The sequence below is a fragment of the Schistocerca nitens genome, chromosome 9 (assembly GCF_023898315.1).
Source record: "Schistocerca nitens isolate TAMUIC-IGC-003100 chromosome 9, iqSchNite1.1, whole genome shotgun sequence".
Classification (NCBI taxonomy): Eukaryota; Metazoa; Arthropoda; class Insecta; order Orthoptera; family Acrididae; genus Schistocerca; species Schistocerca nitens.
In genome coordinates, this window is record NC_064622.1 from 291,453,264 (window position 1) to 291,475,099 (window position 21,836).

Below are 21,836 nucleotides of genomic sequence, written 5' to 3' on the forward strand. Positions count from 1 at the left end.
CATTTTAGTGTCGAAAAATGAATTTTGATTGTGCGTATAAAGTCATATTTCAACAAATTTTAGTAATAGGTCATATTGCGGCTAACTTTTAATATAATAGGTCCTATTTCCGTCAATTTTTGCCAAAAATGCATATACCGGTTTTCTCGTGTCTTACAGGACACACGAATAAGAAAATGAATATGTTGCTCACGAGACAATATTTAACGTGCTATTATGAAAGATAAACAGATAAATTAGTACACAGCTTTATTTCTCAGGACTGTAGCAGAAAATCGGTGTACCATAACAGAGCCAACAAGGGCGACTTTTGCCGTAATAATCATCGCAGTCGCACAGGTGTGCCCAGTAACCAGTTGGAATACAGCCTTTGCCTTGTTCAACATGCCTAAAGCAAAGTGCTGCGACAGCGTCAAGTTGCGAGGATATGTTCGAGAATTTGGAGAGAAGTACTTCAGTACTGATGGGAAAATATTATTTTGTAAACTGTGTGAAGTTAAAGTTAGTGCAGAAAAGCGCTTTAATGTGCAACAACACTGTAATACCGCTAAACACAGCAGCTGTGTGAAACTAAGTGCTGAAAATAACAGCAGGCAAACGCTGTTATTTGAACAGACAGGTCAATCGTCAACCGTGCAGTCATTCTGCAAGAATTTGTGTGAGATGATGGTGTCCTGCAACATCCCATTGGAAAAGCTGAAGAATCCACTCTCCAGACGGTTCTTAGAGAAGTACACAACACATCCAGTTGCAGATGAATCTACACTGAGAAAGAACTGTTTATCCGTATGCTCCAATGATGTGCTCAACAAAATACGAATTACTATTGCTGAGCAAAAGATCTGGTTGTCGATAATTGAAACTACGGATATTAGTGGGCGATATATTGCAAATGTTGTTGTTGGTGTTCTAAAAGTTGATGGCCCTGGAGATATGTTCCTACTAACGTGTGAAGCTCTCGATAGAGTAAACAATTCGACGATTGCTATTTTGTTTCACAACTCTCTGAAGCTACTGTGGCCAGATTGTGTGAAAAGAGACAACGTTATGCTGCTTGTAACAGATGGTGCTTCATATATGGCTAAAGCAGCCAAAGGGCTTCAGATTCTCTACCCCAGTATGGTGTACGCCACTTGCCTTGCACATGTGTTGCACAGAGTTGCCGAAGAGGTGTGATCAAATTACCCTGACATGGACAAATTAATTTCCTGTGGCAAGAAAATCTATGTAAAGGCTCCACTACGGGTGCAGAAATTCAAGGAACAAGCACCTTCAATGCCCCTCCCACCTGAACATGTTCTTACACGATGCGATTCTTGGCTTAATGCTGCTGAAGATTACTGCACCAACTACACCCAAATATAGACAATCTTCTGTGAGCTTGATAGCAATGAAGCAAGTGCTATCAGAATTGTGAAAGAAGTTTTTACAGATACCTTGTCTCGAAACTTGGCATACATCAACGCCAATTTTTCAGTGATATCAAAAGCCATCAAACGACTGGAAGCTGTTGGCACTCAGCTATGCGAGGCCCTGAGTATTGTCCAACATGTGCAGAGTGAGTTGGGTCAAGCTCGTGGTCACGTGGCTGACAAAGTGAAAACCAAATTGCAGAGTGTTCTCCAACGAAATCCTGGATATTCTACACCGTGCAAAATTAGTGACAGTCTTTCAGGGCATGCCGCAACATTTGAAGATACTGCAACAAAGCTGAACTCCAGAGACCTGGCTGCCTTCAAATACGCTCCAGTGACGTCTTGTGAAGTGGAGAGGAGCTTTTCCAGGTACAAAAGTAACCTCAGCGACAACCGTAGATCTTTGACAATGGAAAACCTGAAAATGCACCTTGTGATCCAATGCAACTTTGCAGATACTGAAGATTGACATACGGTATTAAATAATGTGAAATGTTTTAAATACTATGTAGAAATAAAAACATTGTTTTACTGTTTCGATAGATGATGTTTTCACTGTACTTTGTGTTTAGAAAATAAAACATTCAGACATTCAAAAATAGGTATAAATCAGCCACAAACCCTACAGAAAGAACTATACTTACAATATTTTGAGAAGTGAATTTTGTATTACTTTATGGTGAATAAAAAATTAAATAAACAAACACGAATGATTTAAATAAACTTCTATTAAGTCATATTTTATTGTTTAAGGTCATATTTATGTAAGTTTTAGGTCATAAATGCTTTCATATTTCACTGTTTTTTTAGGTAATTAAAATCCGGGCCCTAGTAATTATACCAGTGTTACTGACTTTTAGAAAAACCATACAGCCTTATTTCATCGTTTCGATACCTTTTTGTTAATGTAAAGGATACGTAGTTTTTTTTAATGGAAAATGTCAACACTCACCTGTTGCACGACGTCGAACGCCGTAGACAGTAACTGGATGTTAAAGTCCCACAATTCAACCTTCAGTGTTCGTACCAAGATGATACAAGCAGTGATGCTGAATGTAGTCTTCTTTCTCTCGCCGTCTGCGTTTGGCTCAACTGACAGGGACTCTTACTGTCGGTTTCTCTAAGCCAAATGAAGCCAAAAATTTTCTGTTGAATGTTTTTATTTTTTTCCTTTCCTCAGCTAGTTCCACAACCGTATCAAGCGCATTTAATTCAGTTTTGTGAGTCGATTTCTCCTTTACGTATGAAGCGTATTCGACCGTAAAGGGCAATTCAGTCGTAATGAAAAAGCTTTTATTGGCGTTTTTAGTTTCCTGCAAACACACTTCACGTTTTCACCCAATGCTGTTCATTCCTAAGCACTAGACCTTTCAACTCTTCTGCATGGAAGTTCCCCGCCTGGTAATTGAACGCTATTTTCCCGAGCCGTCGATTTCGGATGTCATGCTAAGATATGGTGGGCGTTTTACTGTACAGGTCAGCTGTAATTATTGACCCACCTACATAAAATCGACGAAACGAACGCCCTTTCCTTCCCAGACAATGTCAGCCACCATTTTTCGACTCGAGCAAGGAGGTTTAGGCATAGTTGAATGGCCTCACTGCGACGACAATTGTTTTACGAGTTGGTGTAAGATGTCCACGTCTCGTCACTTGTAATAACGCGGGAAAACAAATTATCGTCATCTTGTCAATAGCGATTCAAAGCGCTCGTTCACTTGACATTATTTGCTTTTTGTGATGGTCGGTAAGAGGTTTCGACTCCCACCTGTCACACAGCTTCTCCGTGACAATCATGTGCCTCTGACACTAGGAAATTCATCATCCAAAGCATGAATCGTCAAACGTCGATAAGACTGCAGTTTCTGGTCCGCTTGCACCATTTCCTAAATCTGAATACTGGGCATACCAGTCTGTTCTTCGTTGCGCACATTTGTCGGTTCACTTTTAAAGTCTCGACACCGTTGTCTAACCTTAATTTCTGCTTGCATGGACTTCAGAATAAAAAGTTACAAATTTTAAAATAAAAATAATCCTTACTTTCCCTCATTACTTTTGGCCCATAAACTATGAACAACTCCTGATGAACGTAAGCAGCTGTGAGTTCTTTTACACACAAAAATCGGATTACACCACACACTTCACATTATGTTGGAGCAACGATGTTTCGAAGCCATTGTTCATTGCTTTCACCCACATTCGAACGACTTCAGAACTAAACAACGACTTCTGTGGCTTAGTAAACAATCAGCAGATGGTACTGAATTCGTGCAACGTTTTTCTGAACTGCTAACATTAAAATACCAGCCTCGCACGTGTGGCGAAATGTTTCGCAGAACACCTGGTAAGTATTTTGAAATAACGCGTCAGAGGTCAGGAAGGTTATGGATTTGATCAGTTACATAATGGTAATGACTGCTGTGACGCCATTTCTTGGTGAGTATTTCAAATTTAGTCTTTTCTAAATGAAGGTGGGTGGATGGGGAAATATATGACAGTCCTACAGAATGGTAGCCCAGTATGTTAAAAATACGTTCGACAGACATTTAGACAGCAATCTAGGTGGTGTTGTTCTGTGAAATCAGGGTGAAGGGAGTGTCAAAAGTTTCGCGTCAGCGGATGGATGTGTCATCAAGGGAAAGAACGAACTGGGAGACTAGATGTGATAAGATCGACGAAATGTGCTAATCTTACTACAGAGACCGTGGTAATAAATTGAGAGAACCAGTCAAGAGCTACAGTTACCAAAGCAGAGTGAGGACTCTTTCATAGTATCAAGTACAATGCCTCTCGCAGAAACAACAAGCGTTACACTAGATTCAACTGGATGAGGATTTAGATAAGCCAGTGTTTATCAATGATTAAGATCCATTTCACTGAAGAAGGAATAAGTTTACTGACAACTTTTAAACATACGGGAGAGAGTGGACCGATGGAAAGAGTGCACTAAGGGCATCTATGAGAGAGACACACTGTCTGCTAACGTAGAATAGAACTCACCAATCTTGTAACGCTTCTTGCGGCTTTTCAACGTAATTCCGTTAACATGGGTATTTCACAAGGAGGGGTGAGGATTTTACTCAACGTAGCCAAATATCTCTTCTTTCCGTCTTTGCAACAAATCTATTTCTTATAGGATTGTATGGAGAACTTCTTTTTGTGTCACAGTGTTGGGAGCGCAAGATGCCCCACTACTCGGCACTCCTCATTTTACATATAAATCTCATCTATAAAGGATGCGTCGCGTACTGCCTTTATTGCAATCTACAAAGTGAATTTGCTAAAAATTGTCAATTTTAACGCACAACGCTACAAAAAATAACTTTTGGATAGAAATCTTAAAAACAAATGAAAAGAAATTGTACGAATAGATAGAAACACATAAAAGAAACGGAACTGCACAGGGAAATTCACTGCTTCAGGTCGATAACAGACACTTGGTGTGGCCTCTCGTGGTGCATCCATTTGGTGTGCCTTATCCCGCACAACATCAGGATCGGGTCACGTCCAGAATTTTCCCACTTTGGTCATAGCTGATACTGGTGCTCCTGCTATCTTGTCGGGGCGGAAAGCCTGAGCTCAGGGTATAATTCCAAACAATATTTCACAACTACGTAAAGGTAATTATCCTGCGTAGCATCAGGTCGTGGGTGGTGGTTAATGGGGGTGGAAACAGGAGCCGGTTCATCAACGAGGGTCGTGACGACAGTCGAGACTTCGTTGTTGGTTCCGTCCCGTCGTTCAGACTCGTCATTATACACTCCTGGAAATTGAAATAAGAACACCGTGAATTCATTGTCCCAGGAAGGGGAAACTTTATTGACACATTCCTGGGGTCAGATACATCACATGATCACACTGACAGAACCACAGGCACATAGACACAGGCCACAGAGCAGGCACAATGTCGGCACTAGTACAGTGTATATCCACCTTTCGCAGCAATGCAGGCTGCTATTCTCTCATGGAGACGATCGTAGAGATGCTGGATGTAGCCCTGTGGAACGGCTTGCCATGCCATTTCCACCTGGCGCCTCAGTTGGGCCAGCGTTCGTGCTGGACGTGCAGACCGCGTGAGACGACGCTTCATCCAGTCCCAAACATGCTCAATGGGGGACAGATCCGGAGATCTTGCTGGCCAGGGTAGTTGACTTACACCTTCTAGAGCACGTTGGGTGGCACGGGATACATGCGGACGTGCATTGTCCTGTTGGAACAGCAAGTTCCCTTGCCGGTCTAGGAATGGTAGAACGATGGGTTCGATGACGGTTTGGATGTACCGTGCACTATTCAGTGTCCCCTCGACGATCACCAGTGGTGTACGGCCAGTGTAGGAGATCGCTCCCCACACCATGATGCCGGGTGTTGGCCCTGTGTGCCTCGGTCGTATGCAGTCCTGATTGTGGCGCTCACCTGCACGACGCCAAACACGCATACGACCATCATTGGCACCAAGGCAGAAGCGACTCTCATCGCTGAAGACGACACGTCTCCATTCGTCCCTCCATTCACGCCTGTCGCGACACCACTGGAGGCGGGCTGCACGATGTTGGGGCGTGAGCGGAAGACGGCCTAACGGTGTGCGGGACCGTAGCCCAGCTTCATGGAGACGGTTGCGAATGGTCCTCGCCGATACCCCAGGAGCAACGGTGTCCCTAATTTGCTGGGAAGTGGCGGTGCGGTCCCCTACGGCACTGCGTAGGATCCTACGGTCTTGGCGTGCATCCGTGCGTCGCTGCGGTCCGGTCCCAGGTCGACGGGCACGTGCACCTTCCGCCGACCACTGGCGACAACATCGATGTACTGTGGAGACCTCACGCCCCACGTGTTGAGCAATTCGGCGGTACGTCCACCCGGCCTCCCGCATGCCCACTATACGCCCTCGCTCAAAGTCCGTCAACTGCACATACGGTTCACGTCCACGCTGTCGCGGCATGCTACCAGTGTTAAAGACTGCGATGGAGCTCCGTATGCCACGGCAAACTGGCTGACACTGACGGCGGCGGTGCACAAATGCTGCGCAGCTAGCGCCATTCGACGGCCAACACCGCGGTTCCTGGTGTGTCCGCTGTGCCGTGCGTGTGATCATTGCTTGTACAGCCCTCTCACAATGTCCGGAGCAAGTATGGTGGGTCTGACACACCGGTGTCAATGTGTTCTTTTTTCCATTTCCAGCAGTGTATGTAGTAGCTGGTTCAGCTGCAATGATTTCGTGGATGCGATGAACAATGTTTCATATAGAGGGCAACAAAACTTGAATGAACAAACAATTCATATTGCCCAAGATCGCATTTTGTACCTAATATTATTGAGACAAGCATACAAACGTATCACGTTTCTCATACCATGGATATAATAAAGTCAGAGAAGACTACATCAACCACGTTAACACGCGAACAGCTCAGCGTGAATTTTGTAGAAGTGTATAAACTTGTAATGCAGGCAGCTACCAGCTGGAATCTGTTCCACCTCTTCCAGACAGGTTCCGCAACCTCCCGGATTTAGCTTGACCACGACAGCCGCTAAAGAGCTCTCTATCTCATAAATAGTTGGTGTCACATAGTTGTGAACCTGTCACATAGCTGGGGAGTTTTACGGTAATGTAAGAAAAAATAGATGTCGGCTTGGGCGTAGGGAATTGCTGCAGAATTCTTGAGCATACTCTGAGTGCAAATCATATGAATTTCCTTTAGACAGAAAAGCATTCGTTATCAGATCAGCACGGATTTGGAAGGCATCACTCGGGTGACACTCAGCATGCCATTTTCTCGCACGATATCCGACGAACCGTGGATGAAGGGCAACAAGTAGGTACCTTATTCGTAGATTTACGGAATGCGTTTGACACAGTGTCTCAATGCAAACTGTTAATGAAAGTCCGAGCGTACGGAATAGGTAATCAGATACGTGAGTAGTCCGAAGACTTTTTAAGTAATAAAATACAGTACGTTGTCCTCGGAAGGCGAGTGTTCGTCAGAGACAAGGGTGTCGTCCGGAGTGCCTCAAGGAAGTGTGATCGGACAGCTCTTGTTCTATATACAGGGTGTTAAAAAGCAAGTGTCTAATGTTTTGAGAGGTGACGGTACCTACCAAAACAAGAGAAAAATGTCAAGTAAGCATGGGCTGTAAAATGCATACGTTAAGAGCTATAAGCACTAATTCAATAGAAGAGATGTGTGCTCCTACCTCTCAAAATATTCGACACTACTTTTTAACATCCTACACAAGGTGATTCCGTAAGAGCGTGCAAAAACGTAACAGGACATAGAGAACGCTGCGAAGAAAAATTTGCGATATGGAAGCTCTGGTCGGAGAAGCCATCTTAAGGAAATATGGAAGTAAACCTGTCTGCCGCTTTGTCTAGCATCATTATTTTCCACCTTATTTATAACTAACATGCATACAAGTGTACACGTACTGTGATGTTTGTTTACATGTCCATTCTTTATTTCCTGCGAGGAAACATCGAGAACGAGCCTGATTAGCAGGAACACATGATGCAGGTTTTGTTTACTTTACTTATCCATAAAGTGCCTCTGTTGTATCGTATTTACATTGTCCCATGACAGAACGTGCTGTGAATCAACAACAGACCCATTCATTACTCAGTCCCTTCAGAGACGTACAGTACAGTACCATGGAGCGGTGCCGGTACAGTATTTCCCGATCGTTGGATTGGAAGGGGAAGTCATATTCCATGGCCTGCGAGGTCACCTGACCTGAATCCCCTTGATTATTTCTATGGGAATATCTATGGTCACTTGTGTATGAGACCCAATGGATACGGAGATGGAATTAGTTACCTGAATTATAGCTGCCTGTGATGTGATTCAAAACAAACCAGAGATAATTGTCAGGGTGCGTCAGAATCTTTGCTTGCATTGAGGCTGATGGCCGTCAGTTTCAGCACATTTTGTAAGATACAGTACAAATGGTACGTTCATTGTGCCAATGATGGTATTTACAGTTAACTAATGTAAATAAAAAAGTACACAGTAATGTGATTTTATTCTTATTACCTCCTTACGGTGGCTTCTCTGACCCCAGGTTCCCTACCTCAAATTGTTCAGTGGAGCATTCTCTATGTCCTGTTAAATTTTTGCACGCTCTTACGGAAACATGCTGAATACATAAACGATTTTACGATTAGAGAGAGCAGCAAAATATAACTGTTTGCTGATTACGCTTTAGTGTACGGGAAAGTGTCATCGTTGGGTGACTGTAGGAGCATACAGGCTGCCTTAGAATTTATATTTGGAGTTATGAATGGCAGCTTGCTCTAAATGTAGAAGAATGAAAGCTAATGTAGATGAATAGGGGATAAAATTCAGTATTGTTCGAATACAGTATTACTGGAGATCTGCTTGAAAGAGACAAGTCGATTAAATTTTTAGGCGTAACGTTGGACGGCGATATTAAATGGAACGACCACATAAGGTGCGGTATAGTGATTCTACTGCCACCAACGTAGATTTCAAAAAATTAAGGCTCATACAAAGGTATATGGTCAATAATTTTTCCCTCGTTCCATTTCAAATTAATGCAGCACATCTTTTTCCTTCAGTAATTATTTATTGAACACAAGGAAGAATGATATTTTTTCTGAACTTCCAATTTTCCACGTCATCTCCTTCGCATTCTTTGGCCTTCGTCCAGTGAGACACAGGGGCGTGTGTGCCCTGTCGGTGCTGCTACTTGTTCTGGCCACGAAGCCTTTTCTTCACTGTGCGAATCTCTTCGTCAGACTCACAATGTATACCGCGAATGGCATTTTTTAATCGTACAAACAAGTGGAAGTCTGAGAGAGCCATATCAGGGCTGCAGGGTGGATGGGGTAGCACTGTCCAACACTGTTCAGTGGTGTGTTCCGAAGTCCTCAAACTTGTGAGAGGCCGAGGGTTATCGTGTTGAATCGGTCAGCTGGGTTGTTATGGCGCCAAAGTCGATGGAAGGTTTTTTTTTTTTTTAAGTTTGTCTAATACGTTCGCACGTCAACTTCTGTGGACTGTACATTCTCCATAAACTGCACACAAACGTTTCTGAATGTTCTCAGCAGTTTCTTTCTACGCAGTGAGAAATTCAATGACGACACGCTGCTTATACATCGCTTACGGACCCCATTTTGAAATACTGGTGGAGCTACGGTAGCGGTATCTGTCGGTGCACAAACGAGGGGTTCACGCGCACACTCTGGAAATTTCAAATAATGCGTACCTAAAGTTTCGCATTCGTACAATTGTTGTTGACTGAGAAAAAATGTGATGTATAACCTTCTGGGCGATCATCCTAGATGCAGATGTAGAACCGGTATTGGTGTCGGACGTTGATATAGATTTCGAATACTTCTGATCAAACGACGCAGAAGTGACGCACTGTATTCCTTCGAAATTTCTAAAATCTGTTGGGTAAGTGGCAGCGAAACAATTCAAAAATGGTTCAAATGGCTCTGAGCACTATGGGACTCAACTGCTGTGGTCATAAGTCCCCTAGAACTTAGAACTAGTTAAACCTAACTAACCTAAGGACAGCACATAACACCCAGCCATCACGAGGCAGAGAAAATCCCTGACCCCGCCGGGAATCGAACCCGGGAACCCGGGCGTGGGAAGCGAGAACGCTACCGCACGACCACGAGATGCGGGCAGCGAAACAATTATTCATTTTAGTATGGAAGGCCTATTAGTCTGCAGACATATAACCGGTCTTCGGGAGAATATCATCCTCACAATCCCGAATGTATCAAAGGCAGAAACATGTGAGAACCACGGCAGAATTAGCTTAATAACTCGTGCATAAAAGTTTCTGACAAGAGTACAATACCTCTAGAAAAGGTAAAGACAGCAAAGAAGCAGTTCTAACATTACGCTTGATAAAGGAAGTAAGCTTAAAAAAAAGAAAAGAAAAGAAAAAAGACACGTTCATAGCATTTGTCGATCTTGAAAAACCATTCGACAAAGTAGGATTAAAATTCAGGATAGCAATTATAAGATTTATTGATGGCATAGCCATCCTTAGTAAAAGTGGAGAAGAATCACAGAACCTGATTGATGGAGTGAGCAGTCTAACCATCACACAGCACGGTCTAAGAGTAAACCTAATACGAAAGTAATGAGGAGAGAATTGAGATTAGCTATATAAACTTAGCAACAAAATTGGGGCCCATCTTGTGGAAGAAGGGAAGTAAACCCCCCTACCCAGGAAAAAAGATAACGTAGGACGAACGAAGAAAGGAGGATACGAGAAGGAGACTGGTAGAGGAAAAGAGGGCACTCTTGCTAAAAGAAATCTAGTAGAATCAAACATATGTCCTATACTGAAGAAGAAATTCCTGCTCATCTGCGTCTGGAGCACATCATTCTATGAACGTGGATCACGGGATTTGAGAAAAGCAGAAAAGATGAGAATCGAAGCGTTTGAGATGTGCTGTTAGAGGAGGATGAGGGAAATTAAGTGGACAGATAAGAAATGAGGAGACCCTTCGCAGAATTGCTGACGAAAGAAAATGTGGACACACTGACTAGAACAGGGATTCCCAAAGTGGTCGATAGCGACCCCTTGGGGTCGTTATCGGTTTCCTAGGGGTCGACATAAACGAAAACTGATTTTGGGGGTCGACGAGGTCTATAAATCGACCCCTATTAAATTAACACAAGTTCTTATTTAAAACTTTCAAGATAGGTAGGTACTGTATTGTTTATGTTGTGTTACGTGTACTAAGAATAATTAATATTTTTGTAGGAAATAGCATTGTTGTAGTAATGTAAAGTCTCAAGTTCGCACAAGATGAAAAACTCGGCAAGTCTGTGTGGACAAGTTTGTGCAAGATAATGAGTTCGAGCGTACGTCTTTCAGGCGCGTTTTGACTTGCTCTCTATTTGACGCTTACGTCATTTCACACGAACGAATTCATGATCAAGTCCAAACATGTTCCTGATATTTTACTATTTAACGAGCTCTGTCTTCTTGTATTGACCTAAGTCAGAATGAAAAATAACACTCTGTAGCAGCTGTTTTAAGTTAACGGACCATTATGAATAAGGGGGTTGATCTTAAAAGTAGGTAATTTGGCCATGGGGGTCTGGGGTAACAGTTCATTTTGGAAAAGGGGTCACTTGTCCAAAATAGTTTGGGGATCCCTGGACTAGAAGAAGGGATAGGATGACGGGAGACGTGTTAAGACGTCAGGCAGTAACCTTCGAGGTATTAGAGGGGATGTAGAGGGCAAAAGATACAGCGGAAGGCGGTGATGAGTGTACAAGACCGACAAATGTTGAGGGCGTCGGTGTTGAGTGCTACTCTGAGATGAAGTGCTTGGCAAAGTCTGTGTCGCCTGGCCACCAAGTGTTGTTGCATAACGATTTGATTCACGGATCCAGTTATATGGCCCCTTTCGTGTATAGCGTTTTTTTTACGACTACGACGTGTGGGGCCTGAAGATGGCATCAATGTAATGCCGAAACTGGTAGCACATAAGAAGTTCATAAAATAAATTTCTACAATACATACGGCTGTTGGCAAATTTTTGCATCAGGAAAGAGTGTTGTAGGATGTTTAATTTCAGACGTTTCAAGGCTCTACCACAGCATAAAGCATGATTGATCTGAAAAGGCCACTTGCCGTCAATCAGTGGACGTCCAGTTACGGTATTGACGTGCAGTTTCCAGCCTTCTTCACTGATGAACAGTAGTCAGCATGGGTGCATGAACCAGGCTTCTGCTGTGGAAGCCCGTACACAGAAAAGTTCGCTAAACGACTGTTGAAGATACTTTAACCATGGCGGCACATGAGCAGCTTACAAACTTAGCCGTTTTGGAAATTCTTCTACCACTGGCTCAAAAGCCAATGATTATGCCATTTTTGACATCACATAAATCGCTCCATTTCCGCACTACGACAACGATTGCATCGTTTTACAAGTCCTCCACCCCCCTCTCCCCGTTCCCTCCCCTCCGACCTGTTTCATATTCCCTCCACTGCTAATGCTGCCAGCTGCCGCCTGTGAGTAGTTACTGCACGTTGATGTCGATCACAGGCGGTTGTCACATTAACGTGATTGGACTATGTGTATTGCAAACATCGTCCTGTCCCACTCTCACTAGCTATCTCTTCCTCCTCTCTCTCTCTGCTCAATCATTCCTGTAGCTACGCATATCGCCTGCAACGCATTCCGCTACTACTCCGGTCCAACAAGGCAACCGAGATGTCACGCTTTCCAGCCTTTTTCACCAGCTCCCTCACCTCCACCCTACCGAAAAGACAAGACACCGAGTTAATATTGCGTTGTCATCCAGTTCTGAGCCATGATTAAAATTTCAGGTCTCTAGCTTCTCAAGAAATAAGTATAAAATCAATCGCAAAATTAGTGGCGAACTGACCGGGGCACGAAATCTACGCAATAAAAACGTGTTAAAAACGATGATTTAAAAACCAAGGCCTGTGAGAGAGGTCGAGCATGACCACCCACAAGTAAACTAGTTTATTGCCATTTTTGACCAACAGATATGCAGCACAGTTTTCTTTGGCAACAAGAATATGATCTAAAACGATATGCAATCAGTACATCGAAAAGAAAATAATATAAAATAAGAATAACAACGTAGAACGAACTTTTAGTATTTTGGGCAGTTGAAGACAATGACTGGACGACCAAGGGAAAAATAAACGAAAGAGTAAAAACGAAGAGCTTTTTAACTAATTATCAGCTTTCGATCTTCTTGAAAGGATAGTTTGCTACGCGTGTGTCTTGTGAGCTTCGGCCCATGGTATTACGACATGCACTTAAAACGCAAAAAAATCATTAAAATATAACGGTTGCTGTGCGATCAACAGAGTGGTACACGTTTAGAATTTCTACGAGACACATAAAAAAACGTAAACGGATAAGTGGTCATACTGGGGTATGGTGGTCGAAATATACAGTCCTATTTGCATATTACAATTTACGGACGAACTGTATCGGATGGTGGACACCCGTTTTCAGGTTTCCTACAAAAAGCCAAAATCTAAATTAATTACAGACAATGCTCAGGTTCTTCAATAAATCTACTTAAAATACCGATTTGGTAAAATGCTTACGACTAGTGATGAAGCTATCAGTTTGTCACAGAGATTTTACGAATAATTCAGTAAGCAAATATGAGCTACATAAAGAACAGCATATAAGTACCTACCAAGATCGTGTAACGAAATACACGGTCTAGTCACATTAACGTGACCACCGTCTACGTCTGACGCAAACGAGCAATAACCACTCATGACAACAGGTGGCAGCACCAGTAGTGGAGAGCGTGACCGGGGGACGCGGAAAACAATGTAGCCATTGTCGTAATAAGTAGCTAAATAATAGTAAGTCTATTTTAAATGTGCATCTTTTCCACTTACACATGTATGAATGAGCACGATCATCCTCTTGACCAGAAAAGAGACGCTTTTCATAGTTCAATTTCACTACAATCTCCACCTTCTCAGTTTCTTCAGCGTGGTTTTTCGTTGTTATCTCTGGAGAGTAGTTGTCAGGGATTAAGGCAATAGTGGACGTCCCAAAAATGTATACTTACCTTAAAGAACCGATTTTTGTACATGCGTGGCCTAAATAGATAGTCCACACTGTGTGGTAGTTTCTGTGCGGACACTCTGGGGTACCCTAAGGAATCTGCTTTCCGGGCGTTCACCTCCGATACGGAATATCATTCTTGTGGAACTTTCTAGAACGGTAGAACACAAGTGAGCTGTAGTTCTACAGTAGATGCAATGGATTTGATGCAAATATTTAGGCGCGTCAGTGCTTTAAGTTCCGTTGAGGTCTGTTGGGATCTTCGTTGCGCTGCAGACACAGTTTGCTGTCCGTATGTGGTCCTATCGTCGGAGTCCATGTGCGACGATCTGTGATCAGAATGTTGTCTGTGAATTCATTTTGTATGGCTAGCAAACCTGTGCAAATTTCACAAGATCTCGCAAAGAGTACTGTCGCTACTGATATTACATGTACTGTACTAGTTTACGTCTTGGTGGCGAGCCTCTAGCTGAAGCAAAAAAACACAAGTTCAGAAGTACTGTGATCTCAAGGCATATGTATTGGCGAACACTTGATACATGAAAGCTTGGTCACCACGCATGCACTACAGACACTACCCTCTAAATTATATTCGACCTACGCTGACTGCAGTGTAACGTGTATGAATATCCAACTTTCTAGTTGTCTACGAATGGATACAGTACACAAAATACGTCAAAAGAGAAATTGTTCTAATTTTTATACAGTTCGTTTAGTTTTTACACCAGAGAACAACCATCGGCGTTTTCAAAACTACTACACTTCACGGTGGATCATGTGGAAGCGGGTACCGATTGTTTCGAAGTGAATAACATACTTTTCCGTTAACAGCTTTTCTACGACTGCAGGGGATCTGGTACAAAGAAATAGCAGTCCTTCAGAGTTTCGTATTTAGTTGCATGACGAGTTGCGAGGAATACAGCCAGGAAGAAGATTTTCTTTGATACATTATTTTGACGACATACGCCCTTTGCTGGTAACCATTAAGCGCACCTAGTGGATGGAGAATTCAATTAAAACTATAGTTCTTCTCCTATGACAAAGTGGTGTATAATTTTAACGGTTCTGTGCAGGCTACTGGCTTAACGTGTGGAATACATAGTTTGAGGTTTTTGGGGACGAGGCTCCATAAGACCTCTGTAGTTTGATTCTAAACTCGCCAGATGTCATCAGATATTCATGTTCTCTTATCACGAAACTGGACTACTTTCTTCATTCTTCTGCCAAGTATTAGTGGATTGGAGCCGGAGCTAAGGGTGGTATTCTGTTTATTTCCAGAGTTAATATCTTAGCAGTCTTTTACTGTTTCTGGTGGAGATGAATTACGTTGTTGACTGTTGTAGTTTCTTTTGGATATCTGCAGCGCAGTTATTTGTCCATGTAAGTATTTTCCCATGCTCTGTTTCTCATCACCGTTGGCAATGTTTTAGAAAGTATCTTATGTCCTGCATGTTAACTTCTTTTAGCGCTGCTTATAATTTCACAGTTATACAGTCTTTAGAGTATGATTCTACGAATCAGTTGACAAAGTTAGGAAAAAAAGGAAGATTGGGGTTAAATGTCATTAGAGACGGAGTACGAGCTCAGAGGGGACAAAGATGGTGCAGGAAATCGGTTTTTATCTTTTTAAGGGAAATTATTTGCGCTACGAGATATTGAGAAAATGTGACATAGATCTCTGGTGTATGTGTCCAGTACCTTAAAGTTAAGTAAGTGATGACTGGAGTTGATACGTGAGTATTTCTCCAGAAATTTATTTCTTCAAGACATGAATTGTGACTCAATCTGCTTCAAGCAACATACACTACCTGATAACAAGTATCCGGACACCTTATGTAAGGCGAACTAGATGTGACTAGATGTGACTGGAGGTGGGCTAGCTCGTGTATAAAGAGGTGGGGAGTATTGTGTTATCAGCTGAGGAACAGTAACAGCACAATGGGTTGGTCAAGAGCGCTCAGTGACTTCGAACGTGTACTAGTCATCGGATGCCACCTGAGTTACAAATCCAACATGGACACTCCAGCGCTCCTAAAGCTGTCCAAGTCGACTATTGGTGATGATGTTGTGAACTGGAAACGCGGAGAGACAACCACTGCTCAACCGTCATGAGGCTGTACTGACGGACAGAACACCTTTGCGGAGGTTGGTTGTAAAAAATCGCGTGAAATCAGCAGAAGGAATAACACTTGAATTTCAAAGTACTGTCAGCAGTACAGCTAACACAGTGCTTATGCGTAGGGAGCTGAAGAGGTGGGCACACATTTCCGTAATAAACTTTAAGCAACGCTTGAGGTGGTGTGAAGAGCTATGCCACTGGACGTCGGCCGACTGGAAACGAGTGATCCGGAGTGATGAACTGCGATATAGTTCGATGGAAGTGTTTCGGTCCGTCGAATGCCTGCATAACATTAGTTGCCATCATTTGTAGTGCCAACTATGAGGTACAGTGTTACGTCATGGGGGTGTTTTTAATGGTTAGTGCGTCGTCCCCTTGCTGCTCTAAATGCAGAAGGATATGAAAACATTTCACAGCGTTGTGCACAGTTCGGAGACAGCGATTGTTTGTATCAGCACGACAATTCACCATGTCATACAACAGCATCTGTGACGCTAGGGTTTGTGGACAATTACATTCACGAAATGAACTAGTGTGCTCGGAATCAATACCTGAAATCACGGGAACACCTTTGGGATGAGTTAGAACTTCAAGTTCACTCGAGATCCGAGCGTCCACCAACAGTATCTTCTCTGCTTTCAGTTCTTGAGGAAGAATGGGCTGCCATTCCTCCACAGACTTTCAAACACCCCACTGAAGGTTTCCCCAGCAGTAGCAATACTTTCCCGCTTGATCCTACGTTATTAAGGAACCTGCAAAAAGAAACATCCCAAATTCCTTTTTGTTTTGGGAATAGACCTTCCGCACCTACACTTTATTTTGATTTATTTAACTTTCGTCTTTTCGGGGCCAGTTCAGTCCGCATCACCATTGGTCAGAGCCAAATTAAAGAGTCTAGGGATGTGATACACATCGACCTGCGAGTTGGCTGACGTCAGGAACGATTGCTTGAGGCGACTGTGAAACCGTGGCTACTAGCAAAGAACGAGAGATAAATAAATATAGCAAAAAATTAAGGTGTGGAATGTCTATTTGCAAATCAAATAATTTATCAACTGCAGACACGCCAGTTAAATTCTCCTTGAAAAGCAATGGAGAAGATAATGAAATCCCGATTTCCGTTTTTCCAACCATATTATTTTCATACATCTAGAAATGGTGTTCATCTTTTTGTCTGATCCTCTGAAGTCTCCGTACACTAAGGGTGCTTAACGTTGACGAAAAACCATGTCGTCGAAATACTGAACCAGTCAGACTCTTCCACCTAGTCGTGTCGTTCAAATAAAGTATTTTCTTTAAATTTTGAACATACAGTTCTTCTCCAATTAACAATATTTTTCGAGCTCTCCTGTTTCAGAGTGTTGACAGTCCCCAAACATAAAAAAATTAGAATGAAAGAGAGCAATAATAAACAAAATTGGTGTGAAGTATTTGGTACATGTAGTCGGAATTTAAAACAAAATAAAAATTTTAAAGAGAAAGAAGAGGAAGACGTTAGTAAGCGTCGGGATAAAGAATAAAATATGGATGTTAAAACATGTGCTGAACATTAAGGTGATGACGAACGGTGTTACCCGCTGGGTTGGAACACTAAGTATGCAAAGTACTTGCCTAGGTTAGTTTGAAGCACTATGTAAGCAATACTGCTAGCGATAACACAGACTAAGAGAAATATGAAAACATGTAGTGTGGTCACACAAACCGAAGCTGTGTGACGCGTAACTCACTTGCACGGTGAGTGTCACTGCCCGGCTGCCCTACCGAAAGATCTCCGTCACTAGCCAGTGATAGGGACTCTGATCTCTGAGACGGGACGCCGGGAGAAGTAGCCCGCAGGCTAGGCTCACCCGCGGCCAGACTGCCTTGCCGGGTGCCAGAGCTGCTGTTAGTAAAAGTCCAGTCATCAGCCAACTGCTCCACGCCACTCACAACTTACACAGTATGTCTATGTAAACAGCCGCGCAGCAACTTATGTGACTCTGCTTTTGCTTAACTGAACAGAAATGGTCAATTGTACAATGTTCAGTCTTCTTATTACTTTTTCTTGTACCAAAGTCTATGATTTCTAAAAGATAGGAGCACGTACAGCAACAAGTCACAATGTTTTGTTAAAACATCATTAATCTAAAATGTTGATTTACTAGCGCCTAATCTCAAACCACTAGTATTAATAATATGGCATCACAGCATACAAATCATTTAAATACTATTTCCGCTACTAATACTATAAACTAAATTGTCACTAACTTTTTGAATTTCCGGGGTCTTCGTTAAGACAGAACATTTGTGCTACTACGTAGAAATGGAATAAATGTATGATGGATTGCTTGTTAAAAATGTTCTGGCGTATAAATTTTTGGTTACATTAACAGGGTTACATGTTCGTCCGCTGGCTGCTACCTTGTCGAGCATTGTCCTCGCTACGCAGCCCTTTCTTTCACACTATTTAAAATCACGTTTCACATTTCACAATGATTTTTAACTGAGAAAAACTCTGTACAGTGCATTAATACATAATAATTCTATGCATTTGTTATTCTTATGAAAGACTATTTCATTATATATGCACAGAACACCATAATATGAATACAAGATGGCCATCATATACAGCGTGTCTTTCCTAAGAATCGCCAGGCGCATTTTCTCTAGTGTTTCCGCAAATGTTTGCAATTTTCTTTTGCTTCGAGTCAGTCCAAAAACGATTTCTGGTTGACATAGGGCGTCGCATGAAAGACATAACGAGCAGTAACTACTTCGGCTGGCTCCAGCCACACAATGCAAAAACGAAATTGCCGATATCTGCCGTAACACCAGAGAAAATGCGCCTAACAACTCTTAAGAGAGACAATCGGTGTATACACTATATGTTCTGAAAAATTTTGGCAATCAAAAATGTTATACATTAGCAGAGATGCTTCGCTTAGATACAGTGGCGGCTCGTAAGTATACATTCTGGGTGTTCAGAAATTTTTAAATTCACATAAATATGAGAGCGTGAAATTAATAGCATCTGCGGTACAGCAGTTATGCTAATCAACAAATTTATACAACTTCAGCGGCTGCCAATAATAATAATAAATAACAAATAAAAATAGTAATAACAGTAACAACACGCACAACTTATCTGAGAAAAGAAAGAATAGTTTATGTGGAATTTTTTTTTTGGACACAATTAAGTCCAGGTTTATGGCAAGAATGATGTAATATTCAAGCTTTCACCACTCCCGCATTTTTGTGTAAGTGGTAGTTTTCGTGCTTTTTTATTTTGTCAGGAAAATGTACAAGGTCCCTAATACATGTGTTAGTTAACGAATTAACTTCCGGGTTCAAAATCAGACATTCTTACGTTGCAAGCACACAACAACTTACACTTCTTATAGACTTCTCTGTTATATGTTCGCTTGCAGTCGGGCTTATTTGATTTCGTTACTTTATCAGACAATGGATTTGGTCTGGGTGGCCACAACTCCTTTGCGGTTAACTTTTCTTGGCAATTATCTTTTGTGCAAGCACTTAAAACACATTCAACAAAGTTCAGGTTGACACTGCACAGGCCAGCCGATTGCTGAGAACTGGTCTGTTGCTTTGCAGAACGAAGTTCAAAGTTACCGCTGGCACACATCACAAGATTCAATATTTACATGTGTTGCTCACTTCCTTGGAACATCACTCCGTTTTGATATTTTCAGTGACGATCTCATTCATGACAGTGCACATGCATGGTATGCTGTCAGTATGGTAATTGATGACGTAGAATCTGGAACCAGACATTTCCTAAAAGTGACCATGTATGTGATTGATGGTGCAGCGTCTCACTCTAAAAACCGCTTTCAACTTTATGAGCTTGGAAAACACGGGCATAGAAATTAACACAAAAAATGGGTATTTTCAGCAATAGGTCATGGAAAGAATGGAAAAAGTGCATGTGTGGGGCAGGAGGTGTCTGTAAACTACCTTACAACAAGATTTAATGTCCAGCATGAAGCTGTTGATACTGTAAGAGATGCTATTTGATTTGTATGGACTATATCAAAATTGTTTCACAACAGAAACTCTTACTTCTAAATGAAAATACATTAGAGGAATTTCGTTTAAAAAGGAGACAAGAGTGGTAGGAGATCAGTCAAATCAATGTTGAGTTGCAGCCTGCAATGGCATACACATTGCAAGAACAATTCTCCACGAAATACAGCCTGTTACTGTGTGTGAAATGCAGAGACTTCAGTATACTTTAGAAGACTTTGTTGTGAGCAACTTCATTTCTTGTGTGTGTGGTAATCACAACACAGAGTGCTGTATCTTTTAGAGTGCAGCTCGTATTTATAAACAGAAACCAATAAATGAATGGATTCACGATTTAGTCTAATTCTCGAGTTTTCATTCTTTTGCAATCTGGTTATGTGTGACGTTACTGTCTGCATGAAGAGTCTTGCCGCTGTAACTTAGTATCCTGATCGCAATTACAGTTAGTTTAATGTACTTTATTTGGTTATCAGGCAGTCAAGTAAGGAATCAAGCATCGTGTCATTACAGTTGAAGTGGATCGTTAAAACTAATTATGACCCTGCATAATTACTAATAAGTCTTTGACCAGTGAGAACACTCATATAGTACACCGTTTGTTCTGCAGGACGTGTAAATTTTGAAGATGGTGACAGGCAATTATACATGGTACTTGGTATCACAGGTTAAAAGGAACACAGTAGAGTATCAGTAGTCCCCATACGAACACCATTTCAGTAACGTTGAGGGAGACACTAGTTGACAGGCTGGTATCATTACATGCAGCAAGAAAGAATCTAAAGCCTGTAAATAAACAAGATGTCACATTGGAAATCGAAATAATTAAAACACGTAGTTACATAGACATTACATCTTGTGACATAACAAACAATTCTCGAAAAATGGTTCAAATGGCTCTGAGCACTATGGGACTCAACTGCTGAGGTCATTAGTCCCTTAGAACTTAGAACTAGTTAAACCTAACTAACCTAAGGACATCACAAACATCCATGCCCGAGGCAGGATTCGAACCTGCGACCGTAGCGAACAATTCTCGACTAAAGCTAAATATGCCATATAGAAAACTGTCAGTATTAATGCGTAAAATGCAACAACATTCTTCTTTGACTAGATATTAAGTGTTGCTGAAAAAATTAATCATTCCATCAAAAGAAAATTATATTTACTTCCATATCTCGATAGATAAAGAAGTTCCAAGTATTAGTCATACAGAAAACATGTATCTCTCTGCATGCTCTCGTTTGTAGAAAACCTTTGTTCGATATTTTGAACCGTTTACGAAATACGATGGGTGTTACGAGCACATGATTCACGTTGAGCATTGTCAGATCTGAGCACACTGCACACGACCCTCCCAAAGAGATAAAAACCAATATCTCGAGAACATCAATGTGCTCTCAGCTCTAAGTACAATTTCGATATGTTAGTTCAGTCTCACACACAACAATGTATGACGTAAAATGAACCATACAGAAGATCTACACAATGCACTTTTACCACCGCAAATTTTAAATTTTCGTGAATGATTTACTTAATTTGCTGCAGCGCAGTAATTATGACGAATGACGAAAAGAAATTCAGTCTTTTGTAGAGTGAAGATATCACTCTGTAAGATGTGAAACTATCAATTCTTGTCACGAAATTCGAGTTTTCCTAAAATTGGATAACAAGTATTTCATAGCAGCAGGTACATTAACTGAAGCACTTCGCCTGCGGCAGGACTGCA

General features: G+C 41.8%; 1 protein-coding gene across 1 annotated transcript in view; it reads right to left on the reverse strand.

The window, feature by feature from the left end:
• Positions 1 to 21,836, reverse strand: part of LOC126203385 (rabphilin-3A) — a 1,010,032-nt gene that overhangs the window by 124,602 nt on the left and 863,594 nt on the right. Inside the window, exon 10 of the mRNA XM_049937683.1 lies at positions 17,815 to 17,969. Within this exon, the coding sequence (XP_049793640.1) occupies positions 17,815 to 17,969 (155 nt within the window). The remainder of the gene's footprint in view (positions 1 to 17,814; positions 17,970 to 21,836) is intronic.